At 32.3% G+C, this 26,515-nt stretch overlaps 1 protein-coding gene across 1 annotated transcript in view; it reads left to right on the top strand.

The window, feature by feature from the left end:
* LOC143049768 (E3 ubiquitin-protein ligase HACE1-like) overlaps positions 1 to 26,515 on the top strand; it is a 60,565-nt gene that overhangs the window by 14,958 nt on the left and 19,092 nt on the right. Inside the window, exons 10-16 of the mRNA XM_076223486.1 lie at positions 9,760 to 9,861; positions 10,391 to 10,497; positions 13,383 to 13,545; positions 21,981 to 22,339; positions 23,446 to 23,514; positions 24,219 to 24,306; positions 25,701 to 25,812. Of these exons, the coding sequence (XP_076079601.1) occupies positions 9,760 to 9,861; positions 10,391 to 10,497; positions 13,383 to 13,545; positions 21,981 to 22,339; positions 23,446 to 23,514; positions 24,219 to 24,306; positions 25,701 to 25,812 (1,000 nt within the window). The remainder of the gene's footprint in view (positions 1 to 9,759; positions 9,862 to 10,390; positions 10,498 to 13,382; positions 13,546 to 21,980; positions 22,340 to 23,445; positions 23,515 to 24,218; positions 24,307 to 25,700; positions 25,813 to 26,515) is intronic.

The raw sequence follows: 26,515 nt of genomic DNA, 5'->3' as shown, positions 1-26,515 counted from the left end.
CCGGTTTATTCAGGGTCCGGTTTAATCAGGTTTGACTGTACTGCCATGGGGATTGTCTATTTTTATGGATGTGTTGGACTTTGACTTTTTGTGGATTACTGTAACAATGACAGCTTGTAAAGGCAACTCCTCTATCATTTGTCAGAAAACTCTCATACTTTTATTTTGAGTACTGTAACAATGACAGCTTATAAAGCCAACTCTTCTATCATTTGTCAGAAAACTCTCATACTTTTATTTTGAGTACTGTAACAATGACAGCTTATAAAGCCAACTCCTCTATCATTTGTCAGAAAACTCTCATACTTTTATTTTGAGTACTGTAACAATGACAGCTTATAAAGCCAACTCTTCTATCATTTGTCAGAACACTCTCATACTTTTATTTTGAGTACTGTAACAATGACAGCTTATAAAGCCAACTCTTCTATCATTTGTCAGAACACTCTCATACTTTTATTTTGAGTACTGTAACAATGACAGCTTATAAAGCCAACTCTTCTATCATTTGTCAGAAAACTCTCATACTTTTATTTTGAGTACTGTAACAATGACAGCTTATAAAGCCAACTCTTCTATCATTTGTCAGAACACTCTCATACTTGGTACTATTATTTGCCATCATATATATAGTTGACCATATTACACGGTCATTTTGATTTAAATATTTTACGAGAGTCACGGGACTTTGACAATTATTTAACTTGTGAACACACTTCCTCTGAGACTATATGATAGAAAGCTCTTGTACTCAGTAGGATTATTTACTATCATGTGTACCGGTAGTTGAAATATTGTACCTTCATTTTGAACTGACTACTTCTACAGGAGTTAGGGACTGAATATTTTTTGGAGTAATAGTATAGTCACATTGTGAACACAACTCCTGAGAGACCATTTGACAGTAAGCTCTCAAACTTGGAAGGATTGGTACATTCTGTTCTGTGTAGTTTATCATTACATGATACTGTCACTTTGATGTGATACACATAATTTACTTTCTCATTGATACAGCATGGGAGACATTCATGGAGAGCAATCTCATTATAATTCCTGTTATCCCTTTTATTGCTAGAGAGACACTAAGATAATGACAAGAAATAAACAAATTTATTAATGAATATAAGTGTAATATACAATTTTCTAGGTCTTATGAAAACTACATTAGATAATTTCTGCATGTACAATGTATATATAGTTGTTGTTTTATTTAAAAGGAGCCCATGTCATTTAAGGAGGCTCAAGGGTACAAAAATTTCAGATTTTTTAATTCTTTTTTCATTACAAATTTTATTTATTACTTTATTAGTTGCTACTTTATCATATGGTACAAAAATCATTCAAAAAGCCGCAGATGAATTTTAAAATGAAGATATCATTGAAAAAGCTCCAAATTATCTCCCTTTGGTGCAAAAATGCCACTTTTTGGCATTAAAATTGAAATATCTTTTTTAATTCATCAGTGACCTACAGTTTTTATTATTTTTTTCAAATAAGCTGTACTCAAACTAAATTATTGAAAAATTTGAGCGATTTCTGTAATTTAATTCTTTTTTTTATTTCGATATTACATTTATTCCTCCTATTAGTTCAACAGAAAAAAGTACCTTTACAAAAATGTATGCTTCTTTTCGAAGAAAAATATAGCGAAATCCTATACTTAAAGAAAAAAAGATTTATTCCCGTGAGCCCCCTTAACCAATAAAAAATCAAATTTGTGGGAAAAATATAAAAAATGCTATAAACACTTTCTGAACTGTTAATATTTTTATTTCTCAAACAACTTGTTTCTGTGATTAAAAAAAATTGTGTTGGATTTGGTAATTTTTTTATTCAATTTCTCAATTCTGAAATCATTTAAAAGCAGGATTATTAATTACACATGTAAGGCCACACCAATTTGATTCCTTGCTCGACAGATAGCCCGCGCCTATTTTTTTCAAAACAGAATTGTTTTATTTTTTTTACATTCCTGCATCCGGAAATGTAATCATGTCCATTTCCCGTACCGTTTTTAAAAGATATCAACATTTGTTTTTAAAATCACAGTCTAACCTGTATAAAACGATTTTAAACCCTTAAACACGCATAAATATCTGTGAGAATATTTGTTTCAGCATGAAACCAATGTATCCAAAGTGGGAGTTCTCCGATATAAATATATATAACAGCGGAAATACCTGTACAGAACAAAACATTGGTTTCTTTCCCCCTTACTAATGTTCCCTATCAAATAATGTTCGTTGTTAGAATAAAGTACAAAGAACTTCTGAAGGATTTGCCTTCAACTGCAATTATATTGTATGCTGACAAAACAAAACTATCCATAGCCGCTGCAAGTTTATGCATCTGTCCTGATTGATCCATGCGGGGCCTGTCGTTCAGCAGTTATCGTTTGTTGATGTGGTTCATTGGCGTTTTCCCGTTTGGATATATGAATTAGATTGTTGGTTTTCCTGTTCGAATTGTGTACACTAATAATTTTGGGGTCCCTTATAGCTTGCTGTTTGGTCTGGATCAAAGCCCTGTGTAAAAGACCGTACTTTGACGTGTGTTTGTTATTATCAGGTTGGGAACAACCCTTTCTCAGACAAGGGGTCATTTTACTGTTGTAGAAAAGAAAATAGTTATACCAAGGTTTTGTATACTACTATATGAAACCTTTGAAAACTTAGATTTTTTTACTGAAAAAGAGGAGAAATACATCATATTTTAAACAACTTTTCTAAAATAGGGCTCCACTTATTTTGAATGATAAACTGTTAAAGTATATGTTTTAACATGGTTAAAGTCCCGGAATATTACAAAATTCTTGGACATGTCTTGACCATTTAATACCAGATAGATATATAGTTCTTTTGGCAAAACATGAGCCCTTTTGTATTAAAAAGTGTTTTTTACAAAAAAATATATTATAACTGATATTGACCCCTCATAAAAGGGATATTTATAACATTAAGGGGTTGTTCCAAACCTGATTATGACTTTGATGGAGAATTGTCTCATTGTCAGTCACACATACATAGACCAGATTTAATTATTCAATTATTTCTTGATGAACAGTCAGGGAAAAATGTTTCATAAATTAAAGAAATGTCAAAGTACATGTGATAAATCAAGTTTTAATATTGTCAAAACCTACTATTTTATGTTTACAAAAAAAAATATAATCGCTCGCCTTTACTTTTCAAGCTTCGCCTCAAAAATTTGCAAATTAAATATTATTTTATTAAAATTTTCAAATCGCTCGCTCGCCCCAATTTTTGAAGTCCAAAAATCCGTAGAACAAGAAATTAAATTGGTGTGACCTAATTGTAAAGTTTTTGTCTAATTTGGTCAACTAAGTAGAACTGTTGTCTTGCTAAGCTGGTCTCACCTATCATGTGATAAGCTATGCCAAGACATGTCATGACAGACATTCTAGTACCCCTTTTATGGCATTCTAAACTTGTTTGTTCTAGTTGATGTAAAGCATATATACAAGATGTAAGATCATGTAAATGAAAGTAACACAGGAAATGAAGGAAATGTGCAAATTGTATTGAAGGAAATTCTTCATGACTTTTTGCTACCTCCATTTGTAGTTCTGATGGAATGATTGGTGACTTATTAGCAAATTTAATGCACTGAACAACCAGCATTTTAAGTATTGTGTAAAGTTTCCAATGCTTTGTTAGTTTCATCACATATTCCTGATTCGGATTCCAATATATTTCAGCTTCATGAGGCCAGTTATATACTAATGAAATATCTATTTTTTCATCTGTGAACTTCCACAAAGAATAATCTGTTAGAAATAAAGCTGTTATATAGTTTTTCTGAACATAAAAATATGATGCTAATTTCAACCATCCAGATACTGCATCTGATTGTACACCTATCAACAGATGACTGAGGTCATGTTTGTACTTATAGTATTTGACTTTGTTGTTTAATTTGCAAGGTTTTGATTGTGTCTCTTCAAAATCCTTTAATGCAGTTGCAAAAAAAAAGGTAAATAAACCTACAGATAAATCAGATCTGGAATAATGTAGCATGTTACACAGTAGAACTTTATATTCATATCTAAGAAAAGGACCTCTATGTGTTTCTATGAATTCCATAAAATTAATGTTTTGTGTTTCTATGAATTCCATGATATGTTCATTTATTGATGAATGACTAGTTAGTCTGGGATAATCAGACAAAGTCTCTGATAAGGCTAACCAATGAAATCCTTGTCGTTGCTGGTATAAAGTATCCAGGATGCTGATCAACTTATGTTTGCTCAAAGAATTGAACCGTAAATAGAATAAATTATTGTCTGGAATAAAATAATGTAATAAAGTTGAATATTGTATACAATAAATAAGTCTTTGTAAACATGCCTTGAAACATGAGATGATGTTGTCAGGCCTCCAGGTGTAGGTATGTGATTCCTCTATAATCCAAAACATCAGTGTTTTTAAGAAATATGAGCACAGTAAACCTTTCAAATCTTCCTGCTTTTCTACTATTTCTTTGAGTACAATCTTCAACAAAGCATAGCATAATAATTGGGTATGGTTGAACGAAAATATGAGGAATTTTTCTGCAATTGAAAATGATATTCGCCACTCTTCCTCCTCATTCACTGACCCTTTATACCCAACTGGAACAAATAAAACACCACAGGATGTTATTTTGGAAATGATATCTGGTGAAGGCCATGTCCTACGCGATCTAGTTATCCAAGGTTGTGCCGGAGATATCCATTGATTACATTGAAGAACTAATGCAATGTCCAAAACATCATTATGATCAGATAAACATGGCCCATGTATTTTTAAATTTGCTTGAAGAAATAGCATTTTAAGTAATTTATTGGAAAGAAAATATTTTCCAAAACTATCAATCTGCACTAGGTTTTGTATTAATTTACAGTATATATTTGGATCATTGAAGATAAGACGTAGCTTTGTGAAACATGGAGATACATCCTCTGTGTCCATAACAACAGGATAAGACATATATCTGATAGGAGTACCAATATCTCTAGCCGATTCATAAACTTTTATAATAGGAATAATAAACATAAGATCCAAGTCACTTCCTTTTGTTTTAAGTCCTTCACCTTTGCTTCCACTGGAGATTTGTTTCAAATCTGAGTCAGTTCCTATGTCACTAATTGTGGAAGTTAGCCGCCTTAGTCTCACAACCTGTTCAGATCCAATCTTTTGACACAAGAATTTGTAAAGATGTAATGATTCACTTTTATCTGTTGCCATTGTCACACTTAATGGAATGTTTCTATAAGAAAATAAAAATACATTAGAGGAGTGCAGTGATACACGTTTGTAATAATAATACATGTTCCTGTCATAAATGACAGTTAGAATTGAACACAACAGGCTTTTTTCTTTATACATGGTACATTTCCACCAGATGGTTGTGAAGTTCTTATTGTTGTCAAATGTATTTACACTGACAAAAATGTTACACAGTTTACTGTTTATAAAAATAATGAAATGTTTTCCTTTTGAGCTAGATAAAAGGAAAACAATGAAGTATTGTTTAAGGAATGACTGTTATATTTTTTCTGTCTATGAAGAAATAACATAAAAAATGTGGTGCACACTGATTAACGCGCGTATTACAGTCATTTCTTATAATTTAATTCTAAATTCCATTTTAAACCATAGAAAACCATGAAAAAACGTTGTTGACGTCACGGTCACATGACTAAATTATGTCTATGGGCTCATAAGAAAATAATGTCAGCCAATCTGAAGATGTGTTACATCCAAAATTAAATTATAAACAATTGAACAACATGAATATTGACAAGTATATCATCTTTTTACTTTGGTATCCATAAAAGTAGAATAATGAACAACTATATGCAAAGGTATCAATGTATACTGTTAAACATGTGGAGCAGGATCTGCTACCCTTCCGGAGCACCTGAGATCACCCCTAGTTTTTTGGTGGGGTTCGTGTTGTTTATTCTTTAGTTTTCTATGTTGTGTCGTGTGTGCTGTTGTTTGTTTGTCTTTTTCATTTTTAGCCATGGCGTTGTCAGTTTGTTTTAGATTTATGAGTTTGACTGTCCCTTTGGTGTCTTTCGTCCCTCTTTTAAAGGGTTTCCAGCCACAGGCACAACAATCAAGGTATATAAGATTTTTTTTTTGAGACAAGTGCCTATGTTTCCAGCAAACATTGGAAGTGAATTTCATTTGCTCAGTGTACATATATTTTTTATGTCATAATGAAAAGATTCACATTAGCACAATTTTTAAAGAGAGGGGCGAAAGATACCAGATGGACAGTCAAACTCATAAATCGAAAATAAACTGACATTGCCACAGGCATGGGTAATCGTAATCAGTAATCGTAATCAGCTGTAATCGATTACATTTTGCAGTGTAATCCTATGTAATCAGTAATCATGCCATTTCTGATTACAAGTAATCGTAATGTAATCGATTACATGGCAAAAAACAGGTGTAATCATGATTTCTTTTAGATTACTTTAAGATTACATTCATAAGATTACTTGATGATTACAAATCTTGTATAAATATGAAAATAGTTTTTGATAGACAAGATGAAAATAAGAAAATGTAAAGCTTGAATGAAAAATCATGAAACTAGTAACCACAATGATGGGACCTTGTTTAATATAACAAATTTGTATAACCAAGTATTTTATTTTGTTTTAACAGTTTACAAAAGGAAATTTACTGTCCAATATTTCTTTGTGAAATTGAGCTCTTATGATACAAGAATATGCCTTGAAAGCATTTGTTTTCCTTGATTGAAAACTTCTGATATTAACTCCAATTTCATATTAGTTTACCCAATATTTTTACATAAATACATTGAAATTCAAATGCAGAAAACATTTAGTTTCTATTTGACTTTGATGGTCGGCATAAATATATAAGCCCACTTAATTCAAAATGGAAGTTAAAACCAGGTTTCATTTATTGACAAAATTGAATGAATTTTATTTTCCATAAATTCATGTATAATATGTGCTTTCTTATTTTTATTCTTTATTAACTTTATTAGCCTTAAGGCTCACCAGTATAAACAAGTACATTTTGTACATGTACAGTGTATACATATGGCATAAATATTGCAAACAATATGCATAGTAAAAATAGGTGACGTCAGAAGTTTCATCAATACAATAAACTGTTGCTTAATATAAAGAGAAATGTATAATCTTTCCTAAGTTACAAAACTGTTTTGTGTTTTCACCTGACAATAATTCTATTAATTTCAATTAGATCAAGTATTAAAAATTTTCAAACAAATAATGAAAATCAACCACTTTTAACTTTATTTATATTGTTATTAAGACAATAAAATTTTAATACCCAAGCCCACCCATTGTTTGTTTAAAAAAATGGAAGTAGTGATTAACACCTGTAAAAACATTAATGGATGTGTCAATTATGTCCCAACAGACAATAAAACTATACTTAATTAATTTTTCCTTATTTTCAGTTTTTTTGTTAATAAGGCAGTTGGTTACAATTTGTAGTTAAAAATAAAGTCTTTTACATAGAGAAAGCACACTTGTCTATAGCTATTTTATCAAATTACACATGTTACACTGTAGTGTAACTGTCTTGTCTATAAATTCTTTTAAAAGGTGAACACATTAAGGCTTTTAAAAAAAAATCACCAAAATAAGCGGATAAAAAGTTATAAAAAAACTTTGATATAGCAATATACAATGTAATCATAAGTAATCTAAAGTAATCATGATTACAATAAAGAATAGTAATCTAATGTAATCGATTACATATGAAATAGGGTGTAATTGTAATGTAATCGATTACATTTTATTAGCAAAGTAATTGTAATTTAATCGATTACATTTTAAAGTAATCGACCCCATCCCTGCATTGCCATGGGTAAAAATGAAAAAGACAAACAATTAAACACAATGACACAACATAGCAAACTAAAGAACTAACCTTTCTTAATACAAAACTGAATATCCATTAACTCTGATATATGAAAATCTTCATTACATTCATAATTTTCATCTAGTGGAAAGTTTATATTGTATTTACACAGAGAGACAAAAAAAAAAATAACAATTAATAATTTTATGCGTCCTAAACACTTTTACTGAACTATCTTTCATAAGAAATGCTCAATGCCGATTATTTTAAAGCCAAGGCTGTATAAGTTCCAACACAGTTGATCTGCTTTATGACCAAGAAGAACCTAAAATGCTAGCCAAATCCATCTTAGGTCAATTTTACCTCATGAAGTTGAAACCTTATATAGTTTCAGCTTAATAATTTCTAATCTTATCAACGGAAAATTTTAAAAAAGGTTTCGTTATGAGTCATGTTAGCAGGAAATAATCATTATTGTTTTATTTTGAATTTTGGAAAATATGGTATCCCTTTCAGTTTCATGTTAGTATATTTTTCAAGAACATCTTCCTGTTGTGTGTATTATATCCATATAATTTCATAAGCATTTATTTCCTTGTTACAGAAATTTTGTCAATTGTTACATATTTCATACAGATTTAACAAATTTACTGAAACAATCAAATTACTTTTATATGTTCCCGTAAGCATGTTTTTTTTAAGGTCAAACATACCTGTCAACTGTCCCGTATTCTGCGGGTGTGACCCGAGATTTTCACAATTCTGAGGGATCACCCGGAACACCCGCCGGGTCATTGAAATAACCCAGAAATTCCGAAAATGACCCGATTTCACCTGTATTTCTTAGCCTTGAGATTGATTTCATAAGTAATATTCCTTTGAAATACCGGCAAATTCGTAATTCTTCCATGAACAGGAAGTTCATCTAGCTATGTAAACTGTCAAATTAAGTGACCCATTAAGTGCATGGCTTCACTTGACAGCTTTGGTGTCAAACACACTGTTAATTAACACCAATTACCTTAGCTTTAGGTCGTAAATAAATTGCACTATAATTTGGTTTACAAACTGAACTAGAGTTACTTCCCCTTATTTGTCACCATTCAAAATTATTCCTTATATTTACATTTTATGGGTGAAAAAGATTAAATCATAAAAATATAAAATTCAAATACATATTGAAAAATAACTTTTCATTATTTTTTTATACCTTTATACAATTTTTAAAAAAAAGTTGAAAATTATTTTTTTACATTTATACTTCCTTTAACTGTATTACTATATTTTATCATAGTCTAATTTCCTTGTCAAATGAAAAATATTGTGGTTAAAGGCTACATAGTCAAAAGTCTCAAACATTTAAGAATTACATTAAATTCTAGTGTTTGATGATTGTAGTATTGTTTCTCAAAAAGGAAAGCACATAAGACTGAGTTACACAATTTATAAAAATCTTTAAAAGTTAAATGAAATAATATTTTATTAGATTTAAAACGACTTAACAAAGTGAACATGCATTGATGTTTTGGTATCTTTGATATACATTATAAGAAAATGTACCATAAATACTGAAATTCAGCTAGAAAAAGTTCGTACACGTTATGACCTGAGATTTGATTCTTCAATGCAGGTCATGACCTGCATTTTCATCGTCACAGGTTGACAGGTATGGGTCAAAACAATCTCAGACTCAAATATCTTTCATTAAGTTTAATATTCACACAACTTAATTGAATCGACTAAAGTAGACACTTAAGTGTTTAAAAAGTGTACAAAATCTTGTGATGAAACTGAAATTTGAGGTCAAAATGGGCCCTTACTTTAACATACTCTTATGTATATATATATATACAAACCCTTTCTATTTTATATATTTCAGGGAGGCTACTGTGAAACCTGTGACAATTTACTGACACATTTTCCTAAATTATTTGAACAATTGATTCAGATGGTCAGGAAAGAACATCTCAAAGAATCTATGGTAAATGAAATTATAAAATCTGTACATATAAAAAATAAGAAGATGTGGTATTATTGCCAATGAGATACCTCTCCAAAAGAGACCAAATGATACAGAAATTGTCTCTTGTATTTGTGACACTTTTACCTATTGTGTTTGTTTTGTTCACACATCATTGTCAATTTAATGGAATTTGATGCAATTGTCATACAAGATGACAAGTGAGAGGTTTATCTAGCTTTAAAACCAGGTTTAATCCACTATTTTGTACAGAAGAAAATGTCTGTACCAAGTCAGAAATATGATATACATTCTTTTGATATGTTTGAGCTTTTGATTTTGCCATTTGATTAAGGACTTTCCGTTTTGAATTTGCCTCTGAGTTCAGTATTTTTGTGATTTAAATTTTTGCTATGCACACATCACAGCAAGGCCATGCAAATCCATACACAGTAAAACTATCACATTCGGCAATAATGCACAATCTGTATCATAATACAGACCAGACACACAGAAATTAAGATAAAAACTTTCTTTTTTATATTTTAAGTATTTGAAGGTGCTGAAATTTCTGTGCAAAAAGAATAATGAAATGGCAGATAGAATACTGGTAGCTTTAGCTGAGGAACTGTCAAACATAGGACATAATCTTCTGAGGTTAGTTGACTTACTTTTACATTGTATAAAAAGTCAAGGGTAATACAAAGGGGCATTAAAATACTGTTTGTGTAACAAACACCATGGCCAAAGTAGATTGATTGATTGCTGATTGCTTAATGTCCAGTGGCAAATATTTCATGCATATTCAGGACGAGAACAAGTTCACAATAAATACAATATGTAGGTCTTGTCATAATATAGGCCATTTGGGATGATGGTCGGGGAAATTTGGATTGCCACTAGAAAATGAGGGTTTGCCTTGCAACAGGCCACCTACGGGCCCTCAAAGAGTTGTTGCAAGGGTTCTTAACGTGCAAAGAGCGTGGCACTCTCTTTACACGAGACATCAGATTTAACGTCCCCATTCTGACCGGACGTGACTGTGAACTTAATACAGCCAAAATAGAAGAGATAAACATACAAATTACAGTAAACAAAAGCTTAATGACATGATCTGTACCAAAAACTGAGGATGAACTCAGGTACCAACTATCATAAAATTCAACCATTTTCTTTGATATTCCTATTACTTGTATGCATATTACAATTTTGAAGCCATCTGATCAACAACATATGGTTACAGCAATAAAAAAGCATTGTATGTATTATAATACAAAATTTCCTTGGAAGTTAAGATTTTCAAGCATTTTTTTTACTTTGACCCTTTGAAAATATGAAAGGGTATTTATTAATGTAGATTTAGGATAATTTTTAACCAAAACTTTCATCAGATAAATTAGTGGCATTAAAGTGGTATGGGAGTCTAAGATAAAAATGAAAGAAATTGTTCATACTTTGCCAAAACGTAGTATCTATTGATTTATGTTGAAAAATATATGATAGGTCATCGTGCATTTTCTCAAGCTACAGGACGTGACAAAATGACACATTTTGTATGGTTTATACAGGAAAAAACACCATTTTGTGATTAGAAACTAAACAAAATGATAGAATTGTTAAATACTTAAGCAAAAGATAGCTTTCAGACAATGCTTTGAGAATATCAAAAGAAAAGATAGGGTCACTGACGTTTTTTCCGGCTAAAATACAAAATAGGAATATTCCATGTAGAATCCTTCAGAAAATGCACTGTATTAGAGTTACCTCCCCTTAAAATGCCAATTTTTTTTTTCTTTTTAAAACAACCAAAAATAATCAATATTTGCAAAAACATTAATATTTATAAGTTATATTCTTGTAAAATGGTTCTTTTAATTAAAAATTCACATTTAATATCTGAATTCCTGCATCAAATTTTGCTAACTTGATAGAAAATCTGGACCTTTGTTTCCCGTTTTTTTACAATCCAAGATGGAGGAAGACATCCATACCACCTTTAAATACATTTTGTTTGTAAAGTATCCCTATTTCAATGAAAATACATAAAACTGGACAATTTGACATTGCTTTAATTGCTATAATTTTGTGAATTAACATACCTATCAATCTCACAGTCCTATCAATCTCAGCCTCTTCTTACTTTACATTAACTAATCTATACACTGTGTGAGCACGACCAACTACAGTTAACAATTGATAGGTTTAGCTGAAAGGAAATGAGATCTTATAGATTTTAATGCAATTTAATGTCATACAATGATGTACATTTACAAATATAACTTTCATCTGAAAAGTTAAGTGAAATATTTTTTAAATAATTCAAGGGAAGGAAAACTCTTAAACTGTGACATCCTGCAGGATGGAAAGAAATGTACAATACGGGTTTGTTCTAAAATATTTCCTGCTTTTTTTTTATATATAAGTATGTAAATACCAAAACCATAAATAAACCACTTATTTGGTCCTGGTTAGGAAGAAAGTAATTTAAAAAATTATAATATTTTGTAAAATAGTTCGTATGTCAGATAGCTGTTACTTTGTCAATAGTGAACAGTTTTAGTAATTTTGGTAACAAATGAAAGCTTAAGGACTTTTAATCACTGAAGAACCCCTGTTGAAAGTTTCTTTTGAATAATAAAAAAGATATATGAAATTATAACAGGGAGCACATTTGCTCTGCTGTTCAGTTCGGAAGTTTTTTGTACCACCGAAAATATAGGAACCAGTGCACACTAAGTATGTTGAATTATCCAATACAAGTCAGGATAGTTCTATAAATGACATGAATGATTGACTGCAACTGTTTTTGAACTTGAGATAAAGTAGCCATTTATGCTTCAAAGTGTAGATTTAACATAGAAAGCAATTGGGCTATGAATAAGTGGCTTTTTATGCCCCTGAATTAAGTGTTACCTTTGTTCATCCTATCTGTCACATTTGTTCATCCTTATGTCCCCAAAATTGGTTTCCGTTGTCTAATTTTAGTTTGCAAATATTATAAAACTTATACACAATGTTTTTAACCACTAAACACAGATCAAGTTCGATATAGGGTGACATCACTAATACCATCCATGAGTTATTCCTCTTTATAAACATAAATATTGCTGAATTCTTCGTTTCAGTTCTCTGACTTTAGTTTGCCTCAACCAAATGTTATAAAACTTACAACACAATGCATATGACCCCGAAATACTGATTATGTTTGAAATTGGGTGGCATCACTATTACCATTCATGAATTATGACCCTTTATACATTGAAAAAATGCTAAATCTGTTGTTACTTTTCATGAACTTTAGTTTGCTTCAACCAAATGTTATGAAATTTATACACAATGCTTGTAATCACCAAACGGTCTAAACTATGGGAATACTGTATTTGTACGTGGAAGTTGACTGAAGCATATTTACAACTTGGGGCATCTGTGGCCTATTGACACATTCTCTATTTATTTCCTTAAGGGATATGCCAGTAGATATACATACATTTAATATCCTACATTAATATCCTTAATTTCTACAATGTTTTCTCTGCTTACAGTTTATCCAGTAATGTTGAAGTCCATGTTTCTGTACTGTTGACCTGTGTCAGAGTTCTATGTAAACTTTACACATCAGTGTACCAGTCTATGACATCATCAATACAGTCAGCTGTAGCCAATGGGGTCACTCCAGTCTCACCAAAAACTATAAGGATATTCAAGGTTATTTGATTATTTATATCACATGAACTATTGGTGACAGTGAATAATATAGACAAAATGATATACTAGCTGTTAATTGAGAAACTTTTGCACTGATTTGTTTATTGTGAAAATTGTGATTTTTTCTATACAAAGAGTGACATTTTGAATTTTGATAGCTTTTCTTGTCTGGCTCCCGATAATACCAAAAATTATAAAAAATAATCTCACATTTTTAGCTCACCTGGCCCGAAGGGCCAATTGAGCTTTTCTCATCACTTGGTGTCCGTGGTCTGTCGTAATCGTCCTTCGTCGCAGTCGTTAACTTTTTCCATTTTGAACTTCTTCTAGAGAACCATGGAATGAAACCAAACATGGCATTAATGTTCCTTATGAGGTGCTGACCAAGTGTTGTTACTTTGTAGCCGATCCATCATTTAAAATGGCCGCCAGCGGGGGACTTAGTTTAACATAGGACCCTATGGGAAATGCATACAAATGACTTCTTCTAGAGAACCACTAAATGGAATGAAACCAAACATTGCATGAATGTTCCTAATGAGGTGCTGACCAAGTGTTGTTACTTTGTAGCCGATCCATCATCCAAGATAGCCGCCAGCGGGTGACTTAGTTTAACATAGGACCCTATGGGAAATGCATACAAATGACTTCTTCTAGAGAACCACTGAATGGAATGAAACCAAACATGGCATGAATGTTCCTTATGAGGTGCTGACCAAGTGCTGTTACTTTGCAGCCGATCCATCATCCAAGATGGCCGCCAGCGAGGGACTTAGTTTAACATAGGACCCTATGAGAAATGCATACACATGACTTCTTCTAGAGAACCACTGAATGGAATGAAACCAAACATGGCACGAATGTTCCTAATGAGGTGGTGACCAAGTGTTGTTACTTTGTAGCCGATCCATCATCCCAGATGGCTGCCAGCAGGGGACTTAGTTTAACATAGGACCCTATGGGAAATGATAACAAATGACTTCTTCTAGAGAACCACTGAATGGAATGAAACCAAACATGGCATGAATGTTCCTTATGAGGTGGTGACCAAGTGTTGTTACTTTGTAGCTGATTCGTCCTCCAAGATGGCCGCCAGCGGGGGACTTAGTTTAACATAGGATCCTATGGGAAATGCATACAAATGTCTTCTTCTAGAGAACCACTGAATGGAATGAAACAAACATGGCATGAATGTTCCTTATGAGGTGGTGACCAAGTGTTGTTACTTTGTAGCTGATTCGTCCTCCAAGATGGCCGCCAGCGGGGGACTTAGTTTAACATAGGATCCTATGGGAAATGCATACAAATGACTTCTTCTAGAGAACCACTGAATGGAATGAAACCAAACATGGCATTAATGTTCCTTATGAGGTGGTGACCAAGTGTTGTTACTTTGTAGCCGATCCATCATCCAAGATAACCGCCAGCGGGTGACTTAGTTTAACATAGGACCCTATGGGAAATGCATACAAATGACTTCTTCTAGAGAACCACTGAATGGAATGAAACCGAACATGGCATGAATGTTCCTTATGAGGTGGTGACCAAGTGTTGTTACTTTGTAGCCGATCCATCATCCAAGATGGTCACCAGCGGGGGACTTAGTTTAACATAGGATCCTATGGGAAATGCATACACATGACTTCTTCTAAAAACCACTGAATGGAATAAAATCAAACATGGTATTAATGTTCCTTATGAGGTGCTGACCAAGTGTTGTTACTTTGTAGCTAATCCATCATCCAAGATGGCCGCTTGCGGGGGGCTTAGTTTAACATAGGACCCTATGGGAAATTCATACAAATGACTTCTTTAAGAGAACCACTAAATGGAATGAAATCAAACATGGCATTAATGTTCCTTATGAGGTGCTGACCAAGTGTTGTTACTTTGTAGCTGATCCATCATCCAAGATGGCCGCTAGCGGGGGGGACTTAGTTTAACATAGGACCCTATGGGAAATTCATAAAAATGACTTCTTTTAGAGAACCACTAAATGGAATGAAACCCAACATGGCATTAATGTTCCGTATGAGGTGCTGACCAAGTGTTGTTACTTTGTAGCTGATCCATCATCCAAGATGGCCGCTAGCAGGGGGTTGGGGACTTAGTTTAACATAGGACCTCTATGGGAAATGCATACAAATGACATCTTTTAGAGAACCACTGAATGGAATGAAACCAAACATAGCATGAATGTTCCTTATGAGATGCTGACCAAGTGTTGTTACTTTGTCTGCGATCTATCATCCACGATGGCTGCCAGCGGGGGGCTTAGTTTAACATAGGACCCTATGGGAAATGCATACAAAAGTCTTCTTCTAGAGAACTACAGAACTGAATGAAATCAAACATGGCATGAATAGTCCTTTCCTAATGAGGTGCTGGCCAAGTGTTGTTACCTTGTAGCCAAATTTTATCTGTTTTTATACGCCCGCAAAAAATTGAAAATTTTTTGGTCGTATATTGGTATGATGTTTGCGTCGTCGTCTGCGTCGTCGTCTGCGTCGTCGTCTGCGTCGTCGTCGTCCGAATACTTTAGTTTTCGCACTCTAACTTTAGTAAAAAAGAATAGAAATCTATGAAATTTTAACACAAGGTTTATGACCACAAAAGGAAAGTTGGGATTGATTTTGGGAGTTTTGGTCCCAACATTTTAGGAATTAGGGGCCAAAAAGGGCCCAAATAAGCATTTCCTTGGTTTTCGCACTATAACTTTAGTTTAAGCGAATAGAAATCTGTGAAATTTTGACACGAGGTTAATGACCACAAAAGGAAGGTTGGGATTGATTTTGGGAGTTTTGGTTCTAACAGTTTAGGAATTAGGGGCCAAAAAAGGTCCCAAATAAGCATTATTCTTGGTTTTCGCACGATAACTTTAGTATAAGTAAAAATAAATCAATGAAATTTAAACACAAGGTTTATGACCACAAAAGGAAAGTTGGGATTGATTTTGGGAGTTTTGGTCCCAACAGTTTAGGAATTAGGGGCCAAAAAGGGGCCCAAATAAGCATTATTCTTGGTTTTCGTACCATAACTTTAGTGTAAGTAAATAGAAATCTATGAAATTTAAACACACGGTTTATGACCATAAAAAGAAGGTTGGGTTTGATTTTGGGAGTTATGGTCCCAACAGTTTAGGAATAAGGGGCCGAAAAATTGAACTTTGTAGTGAATTGTTCAAAGGCAAAAAAAATATTTTAAGTTCATTAGACCACATTCTTTCTGTGTCAGAAACCTATGCTGTGTCAACTATTTAATCAAAATCCAAATTGAGAGCTGAATCCAGCTTGAATGTTGTGTCCATACTTGCCCCAACTGTTCAGAGTTCAACCTATGCGGTCGTATAAAGCTGCACCCTGCGGAGCATCTGGTTATATGATTTTAAAAACCCAAGTAGAGTCAGGTGAGCGATACAGGCTCTTGAGAGCCCGTAGTTGTTAGTTAATAACTGTGAAACATAGAAAAAAAGGAAAAAAAAAGGCATGCAAAAAAAGTTATACTTTAAACATATTTTATTTCAAAAAATCATGTACATGGCATACACATATAAATACAGTGATAACATATTACAAAAGGATTCGGAAACAAGGTTTCCCTTATATTAATCCGTCTCCCTGTAGAAAAAAGATAAAGGGAAATAACTGCAAATAAAAAAGTAGATTTTTTTTCATCAGATCTTTCCTATATATATATATGTACCGGCGGCGGAGTGTGTTTACAGGACTTTGTCAAGACTGTCTCACCCAATTACGATCTTTGTCATGCACGAACGACGCTATTAGCCAAAACGCTTCGAATCTACCAAAAATTGTTGCACTTGTTTAAACACGAGTACATTTTCCTCTTGATTGAGGTTATTGCAGCCAAATAGGAGTGTTTCTATATTGTATGGGAAGGGAATTTTTTCTATCGTACGTTTTCGGACAAGGGAGTAATTATTACACTCGAGGAGAAAATGCTTACTGCTCTCGATTCTACCACAGGTACAGTTTTTACTTTCTACAAGATTTCTCTTAAATAAATGTTCGTTCAGATTGCTACAATCCATCCGAAGTCTGGCATGAAGTATTTGTCCTTTCCTGTCTCCATAAAAATAATAATTTGGCATTTTTCTTACATTTTGATTAAGGTAACCTTTAAGTGTTAACTTAGATGGACTTAGTCTGATATCGTCCGGAATAGCATTCCAGGATCGAATAACTGAGGGGAGAAAAGATTTCTGGTAAAATGCAGTTCTACACTTTATATGTTGCGTGTCATTCGTTCGTCGTGTGTCATAATTATGAATATTGAACAATTGTTGAGGGATAATGTCGCTTAAATAATCAGGGGTCTTATTGTGAAACATTTCATGAAATTTTATAATTTTGTGTTTTTTACGTCTTTCTGATAGTAACTCCCATCCTGTTTCGTCGTATAATTTATTTATGGACGATAACTTAGTACCACCAGTAACTATCCTAGCCGCTTCAAGTTGCATATTTTCTAGTTTGTCACTTAAATAGTCTGGAATGTTGTCCCAAATGATATCTGTATATTCAAATAAAGGTCGGATAAAACTTAAATATATAGTTTGTAAATACTTTCTTTTCAATTTGAATTTCAAGGCACGAAATAAATTTAATCTAGGTGTTATCTTTTCAATTATTTTATTGACATGAGAATGCCATGAACCATCCTCATGAAAAATTAAACCAAGGTGTTTATGGCTTTCTACTTCTGAAATCATATCATCATTCATATAAAGAGGTGGATGATGGGGTTTAACTGATTTCTTGGAAACTGTCATAGCTTCAGTCTTTTTTGCATTAAAATTTACCAGCCATTGGACTGACCAATTGTTGATAGTCGCTATATCAGAATTAAGTTTGCTCGCTGCTGCATATTCATCTTCAACTACTATGAAAAGGGAAGTATCATCAGCATATAGTTTTATGTTACAGTCTATGTCGTTTACAATGTCATTTATATATACTAAAAAAAGTAAGGGGCCTAATGTTGATCCTTGAGGGACGCCAGCATTTACACCAAAAGTATCAGAGGATTGACCTGAAATAACAACTTTTTGTTTCCGATTTGATAAATAGCTCATAAACCACTTTAATAGGTTTCCTCTAATTCCAATATTTTTAAGTTTATAAATAAGACCTTCATGCCAGACTCGATCGAAAGCACGACTTATATCAAAAAAGACAACACGAATCTCTTTTCCTGCGTCAAGAGCTTTGCCAAATAAATCTGTTATGTGTAAGAGTTGGTTAATTGTAGAATCTCCCGGCATGAAACCTGACTGGGCACTTGTTATTATTTTATGTTTTGTTAAAAAGTTAAAGAAGTGCTTAAAAACACAACGTTCCATACTCTTACCAATGATCGACAAAAGTGATATCGGTCTATAGTTTGATACCAGTTCTCTATCACCACTTTTGAAAACTGGTATAACGCTTGCTAATTTCCAGGTTTCTGGATACACAGCTTCACGTATAGATTTATTGAAAAGCTGAGCCAGGGGCCTACTTAACTCTCGAGCAGCATACTTCAGAAGCCTACCGCTAATTTCATCCGGGCCCGTCGCTTTAGTGACATCTAACAAAGACAAGTGATCAAACACTTCCTCTTCGGTTATTATAATATTGTTTAAAATTGGTATATCATCGGACATGGGGGTATTAGGAAAAGACGCTTTAGAATCATCCACGGTAGCTTGCTTACAAAAAAATTTGTAAGGGTTCCGCGGAACCCAGTGTCTCGCCTATTTCTGCTGTAAATTGCAGGCTCAACAACAATGAGGAAAAAAATCAATAAAAATATTCCTCTTGTTACTATTTTATGATTGTAAGAAAATCTAAGTCCATTTAAAAGTAAATTACAGAAAAAACGGAGTAATCTTTTTACAAACTTTACTTTTGGATACAATCTTATAATCATAAAAAAGCTTCTGTTTAAGTTTGGTACAAACCCAGGATAGTTTAAGAAAGTATTAAAATTTTAAAAACTTTAACCACAGAGTGAATGTAATGGTTCCCCACAGAAAAACTAAGTCCATTTAAAGGTAAAATATGGAAAAAATGGATTTATTTATTTACAAAATTTACTTCTGGATACTATATTATGATCATAAACAAGCTTCTGTCCAAGTTTGGAACAAACCCAGGATAGTTTAAGAAAGTTATTAAAATTCTAAAAACTTTAACCACAGAGTGAATGTAATGTTTCCCTGCAAAAAAAACTAAGTCCATTTATAAGTAAAATACGGAAAAAATGGATTTTTATTTTTACAAAATTTACTTCTGGATACTATCTTATGATCTTAAACAAGCTTCTGTCCAAGTTTGGTACAAACCCAGGATAGTTGGAGAAAGTTATTAAAATTCTAAAAACTTTAACCACAGAGTGAATGTTTTGTTTCCCCGCAGAAAAAACTAAGTCCATTTATAGTAAAATACGGAAAAAATGGAATTTTATTTTTACAAAATTTACTTCTGGATACTATCTAATGATCATAAACAAGCTTCTGTCAAAGTTTGGTAGAAATCCAGTATAGTTTAAGAAAGTTATTAAAATTTCAAAAACTTTAACCACAGAGTGAATATTTGTTGACGCCGCCGACGACGCCGACGCCGACGGAATGTAGGATCGCTTAGTCTCGCTTTTTCGACTAAAGTCGAAGGCTCGACAAAAAGAGATTAAATGCGTTTGATTTTTCATTATCGTCTTCTATATATTCATTATTTACTAACAAAGGGGGGTAATTTGACGCTTTCGAAGGCTGTCCAGATAAATTTCTTAAAAGCTTCCACCAATTCTTAACATTGGTTTCTGGATTCTCTAATATATTTATTTGTTTGTTGAAAAAGTCAAGTTTAGCTGTTTTTATGAAATTTATGCATTGATTCCTAACATACCGAAATTGTCGCCAAGAATCAGCAGTATTTTTCTTTTTTGCCATTTTATGAAGTCTTTTTCGGCGCCGAATTAGTTTTTTTATATGACCAGTTAGCCATGGCGGGTCTTGAGATCTAAACTTGACAAATTTACAAGGTATATGTTTTGCAGCTATTTTTAATATAGTTTCTGTAATTTTTGTCGCGGCAACATTTACGTCATTATCATTAATAGTATCATCCCAATTAACTTCACTTAGATCAAATTTATATTTAGTTAGGTCTGCGTGGTCATAGTCCCAAATCTTCCTATTAAAAACTTTATTTGGTGTTTTTTTAATGTTTATTATGCCACTCACAGGACAGTGATATCTTACATTAGCTTCCAAAATATTATCACCGACTTCAGTATATAAAAGTATGTCAGGATCATTTACTAAAATTAAATCCAGTAAAGATGAACTGGTCTCGCAGAAGAATGTCGGCTGATCAATTGCTTGGTTCAGGCCGTTTTGCAAAATAATATTTGTAAGTTTTGTGTTTCGATAATTCAACAAATTTTCGTTGAAATCGCCCGTTACTACTATTTTATCAATACCCGAATTGAAAGCATTTTCTATGGACAAATTCATATTATCCCAGTATTGCGCATTAGAATCAGGGGGTCTGTAAAATACTCCAAACAGACATTTACATTTTTGTGTGTTAATTTCTATCCAGAGACACTCAAGATTTTGTATTTCAAGATCATGACGTCGTTTACTTGGTATATTATCTTTTACATAAACTAAGACCCCATCACCGATTTTGTCTCCATCCCGATCCTTTCGATATGGATTTTTAAAATTATCTAATTTTAATTGGCTATCAGCTATGCCGGACTTGAGCCATGTTTCGGTAAGTAAGATTATGTCCCTGTCCCCCAGCTCAGCTTCGACTATAGATTTTTTAGGGAGCAGACTTTGTATATTTAGGCATGAAAAAGTCAAAAGATCTTTATAACGATAAAAATCTAACATATCAGTTGAACTATCGTTATGGTTATGCAGGTAGTTATTCGGTGAGTCGGACGTTGGCCCCGGATTTAGTTCGATATCACCTGCCGTATAAATAATAAGAAAAATATATAAAAATAACTGACAAATTGATAAACAAATGTCATTTGTATTTTCATATCTACCCATCAAAGGAGTTGCTTTTTTGGTGTCTAAAACCCATCTTGTACTTTGAAAAAAGTTATGAATGTACAGTGTATGTTAATTAAAGTGTCATGACGAAAAAAACAGTGAAATTCCATCAAGTTAATAGTCCTTGGCTTTTAAATTTTTAGCTTTGAGCATTCCTGATGAAGGTAAATCCAGAAAATCACTACATCAACATGACCCTACAATGAATACCCAATGTATTCTTAGTTCAGATTTTTCTTTGTCATCATTGCTATGTCATAAATAAAATTCTGGTATTCATTCATTTGTATAACATGTATAATGTTGTGTGTTTTAAATCAAAAATGTTAATTTTGATTTTTTTTCTAATAAAATGTTTCAGCCAGCAGAAAGTCTATGGCAGCTTCTGGAAGATTGGTTAAATTTACTACAAGTAGAATTTGATCAGAAAAGTCCCAGACAATCTATGGCAAATCTTGCAGAAAAAGATAATGAAACTCCACCAGCTGAAAAGCCAAAGACAACAAATACCACTACTTCATCAAATGCATCTTCACAACAACAAAAGGCAGCCAATCAGTACTCAGATGTGAACTGTAGTAAAGATAAACTTCAAGTATCTGAGGGAATTTTAAAACATATGAGTTTACAGGATCAGGATGTCATTGGTGCTACATTACCAAGGATCTGTGGTGTTGTTCAGGCATTTTATATCACATGTTCATGTCATACCCAATCAGGGTAAGACATTTTATAGCACATTTTCTTGTTATACTCAATCAGAGTAAGACATTTGATATCACATGTTCTTGTCATACCCAATATGAGTAAGATATTTTATATCACATGTTCTTGTCACACCCAATCAGAGTAAGACATTTTATATCACATGTTCTTGTACTTTCATACCCAATCAGAATAAGATACTTCATATCACATGTTCTTGTCATATCCAATCAGGGTAAGACATTTTATATCACATGTTCCTGTCATAACCATATCAATGTAAGGCATGGCATCTCACATGTTCTTATCATATGCAATTAAAGCAAACATTTTTATATCACATGGTCTTATCTTACCAAATCAGAACAAGACATTTACATATAAGATATTAAATAGAAATATCAACATTTGTTAAAGTATCCATTTACTTACTAATCTCATTTAGACATTCGGCTGACAGCTGGAGTGTGCATATAATTCTATTTTATGCTTCAGTTTTATGACATTTGGTCCAGAAAGAAATGTGGAGGTTTTTATCCACAAGTAAAACTGTATTAACCTTCCCATTTATAATGCTTTCAAGGCCAGATCAGGCTTTTTTGACCATGTGCAGTTACCATTGATATTAGTTTGGACATCTATTACTTTGGAACTACGAAGTTGAATATAAGGGGTTGGTGTTGTCTATTGTGTGTGTATGTTTTTTTTTTATATCTAAATCTATATAATAACTATTTCAGACCAAAAATATATGAAAATAAGAAAATAATGGGATGTCGTATAATTACTATCCAACAAAAAACACAAACAAGATACAAACAATAGAGTGAAAATTTTTAAAAAGTAGCCTTGAGAATAAGTTAAACTTTTGTATGCCAAACATGTCTTTCCTATACAGAAGGCTATTCAGTGATGCTTGAATCTAAATGAGTGAAACAATGTATACTGTAATTTCTGCATTGTTTGCATGAAGAAAATGTATGTTTTTGTTGAAGACATTTTGTTTTAAAGCAGAAAATTTTATATAAAGTTTTTTTTTAAATGCATGACATTTTCTAATCTGTTTACTTCAAAATGCTTTTGAGTTATTTAAAAATGATTAGTTTTTACTTTGATTTTAGGATTACATCTCCAAGATTCATAGAGTTTGTTTGTAAACATAATAAGGTGCTCAAAGCTTTAGTTCAGAGGTAAACATACATATAGTTTGTTTTACATTATTAAGATACCTTTACCATAATGAGAATTTTTTGCATACCATAACATGGTTGAACGCATGCTATTTATTTATTAAAAGCAGTAAAATTTAGGAATTTTTACTATAACTGAATGAAAGATCAGGTTATTTGCTCATAATTTATAAAAAGATATGTGTATTCATCGGATGATAGTGCAAATTTATTATGATATGCTGTAAATTCAGAAATTATTGTGATGTTTTTATTATTGCTAAAAATACGACAGGGTTATAATAGCAATAATTTTAACTCATATTTTGAAATTTTTTATATAAATTGAACAGGACTTTTCTCAATATCACAAAAAATAAAATTGCATACTAGCTAAAATTGAAAAAATCGCAATAATAAATGCTTGCAATAATTTCTGAATTTACAGTAATCGATGAAAGATAGTAAAATACCAGATAGCAAGGTCATATGTTAGTTAGAGTAGAACCTCATTGTGTTGAAATACTTGCAAAACTTATTCCTCCTTTACACTCCTGGCTGGGGATATATGATACATTCTTGAAATGAAACAACAAAATGTATTTGGGACCTTGTAGGATTAGAATGTAAAACAAGTCAAATAGTTTTGTTGGGTCCCTAAGACTTCACCATATTGATGTACTATTGAATGTCCATAATTAATGTCTCATTTGATATATTTTCAGAAATACCACTGTGATATTTGATCATTTCCATTTCTTATTGGAATGTCCAGAATTGATGTCCCAGTTTATACATATCATTAAATTGCAGGTATGAATTAGTATATATATATATGAGACTATGAGTACTGTAATTTAAGAAATAGTGACATGCAGGTATTATTGCGATTTTGTCATTTTAGACTAAAATGCAATGTTAATTTTTGCGATATGGAGAAAAATCTAGTTTAATTCCTATATAAAAAATTCAAAATGCGAGTTTAAATTATTGCAATGATCACCCTGTTGCATTTTTTGCAATAATAAAAAACATCTCAATAATTTTTGAATTTACAGTATTACAGATAACTAATGACATAGAGGTGACTCCATGTTTATTATGTGTATCATATATAACAAACAAAAAGTATAGGTAATGCAAAAAAACACATAATTGACAGCTCCTGATGATTCATAATCCTTTTTGAACCTTCTGCACATGCTGCAGGGACAGAATGATGGATTAATAGTGGCACCATATTGCGCTCAAGGAAATTTGTATATTTAGCATTAATGACAGTCACTATAAAAGTGTTTAATTAAGTTGTACCCAAAATATGCTTGTATAACTAATTGTGCATAGTACCAAATTAATTTTTAAGTGAAAATTGTCACATTCAAAGCTGCAGCTTTTAACTATTAGTGGTGTATAATACCAGTGTCTTAATCTGATACAAACAGTATGGTCTAACAATGCTAGTTATAGATAAGTACTCTATAGACATGTTGCCGCATTAATGTTGTATGGTAGTAAAAAGGAACTAGCTGCCATCTTGAATTGCATGATTTATATTTAGAAAATAGAAAATAAAAAAGAAGATGTGGTATGATTGCCAATAAGGCAACTCTTCACAAGAGACCAAATGACACAGAAATAATCATTAACAGGTCACCTTACGGCCTTCAACAATGTGCAAAGAACATACCCCATAGTCAGGTTTTAAAGTCCCTGAAATCACAAATGCAAAACAATTCAAAAAAGAAAACTAATGTCCTAATTAATATATACATTTTTTTACCCAAAAAAAAAAAATATATATCACAACAACGAACAACAAACTTTATTGTAGCAAAGACGACAAAATTTTTTTTTATAGACTTCCAAATTATCTCACCTTTAGCTTGTATTTGATTCAAAAAGAAGGATTAGTTCATTATACTTACGTTTTAGGATACAAGTTATATCAATTTGATTGTTCGTTTCCTATGAGCTGTTGTACTGTTATAATATGACGCATGTACTGTAATGATGAAGTACATTTGAAAATGAGATATAATTTCGGAATGCCTCCCAATTGTTTCTTCTGCCAATCAACGTCATGGATTATTATGCAACATAAATAAAATAAATACTAGTCAAGTTCAAATTTCAATTTTAGAAAAAAAACTTTACATAAATTTGTGATAAAGTGTTTTTAATTCAATTATTTTAATAATTTTCCTCAGCCTTTCGTGAAAAGAAGAGAATGGTTTTACCAAAATATATCCGATGATGAAAATCCAAGTGAAGTATTACATATCCCAGCTACTGACGAGGACATTCTCATTATAAATAGAGGTAAGGATATATCCCAGCAACTGACGAGGACATTCTCATTATAAATAGAGGTAAGGATATATCCCAGCAACTGACCAAACGAGGACATTCTCATTATAAATAGAGGTAAGGATATATCCCAGCAACTGACCAGACGAGGACATTCTCATTATAAATAGAGGTAAGGATATATCCCAGCAACTGACCAGACGAGGACATTCTCATTATAAATAGAGGTAAGGATATATCCCAGCAACTGACCAGACGAGGACATTCTCATTATAAATAGAGGTAAGGATATATCCCAGCAACTGACCAGACGAGGACATTCTCATTATAAATAGAGGTAAGGATATATCCCAGCAACTGACCAGACGAGGACATTCTCATTATAAATAGAGGTAAGGATATATCCAATGATGAGAATCCAAGTGAAGCTTTACATATCCCAGCAACTGAACAGGACATTCTCATTATAAATAGAGGTAGTGTTTTGCTAAATTATATAAAAAAAGGGAAATAATCTTATCTTTTGTTATTTTTACTCCCCCCTCCATATTTTCTTAATTAATTTAAATACAGCTTAATAATAAAGCAAAGACTGATTAATTTGATGAGTAAAATTATTTTTATTCAATTGATTGATCAAGATGACTACAATAGCATTGCATATTTAAGTTATATTATGTTGCTAATATGATAAGTTTAAGTACACATATTTGTT

Source organism: Mytilus galloprovincialis, chromosome 10 (assembly GCF_965363235.1).
Source record: "Mytilus galloprovincialis chromosome 10, xbMytGall1.hap1.1, whole genome shotgun sequence".
NCBI lineage: Eukaryota > Metazoa > Mollusca > Bivalvia > Mytilida > Mytilidae > Mytilus > Mytilus galloprovincialis.
Note: the sequence above shows the minus strand (reverse complement) of the source record. Positions and strands in the feature narration are given on the sequence as shown.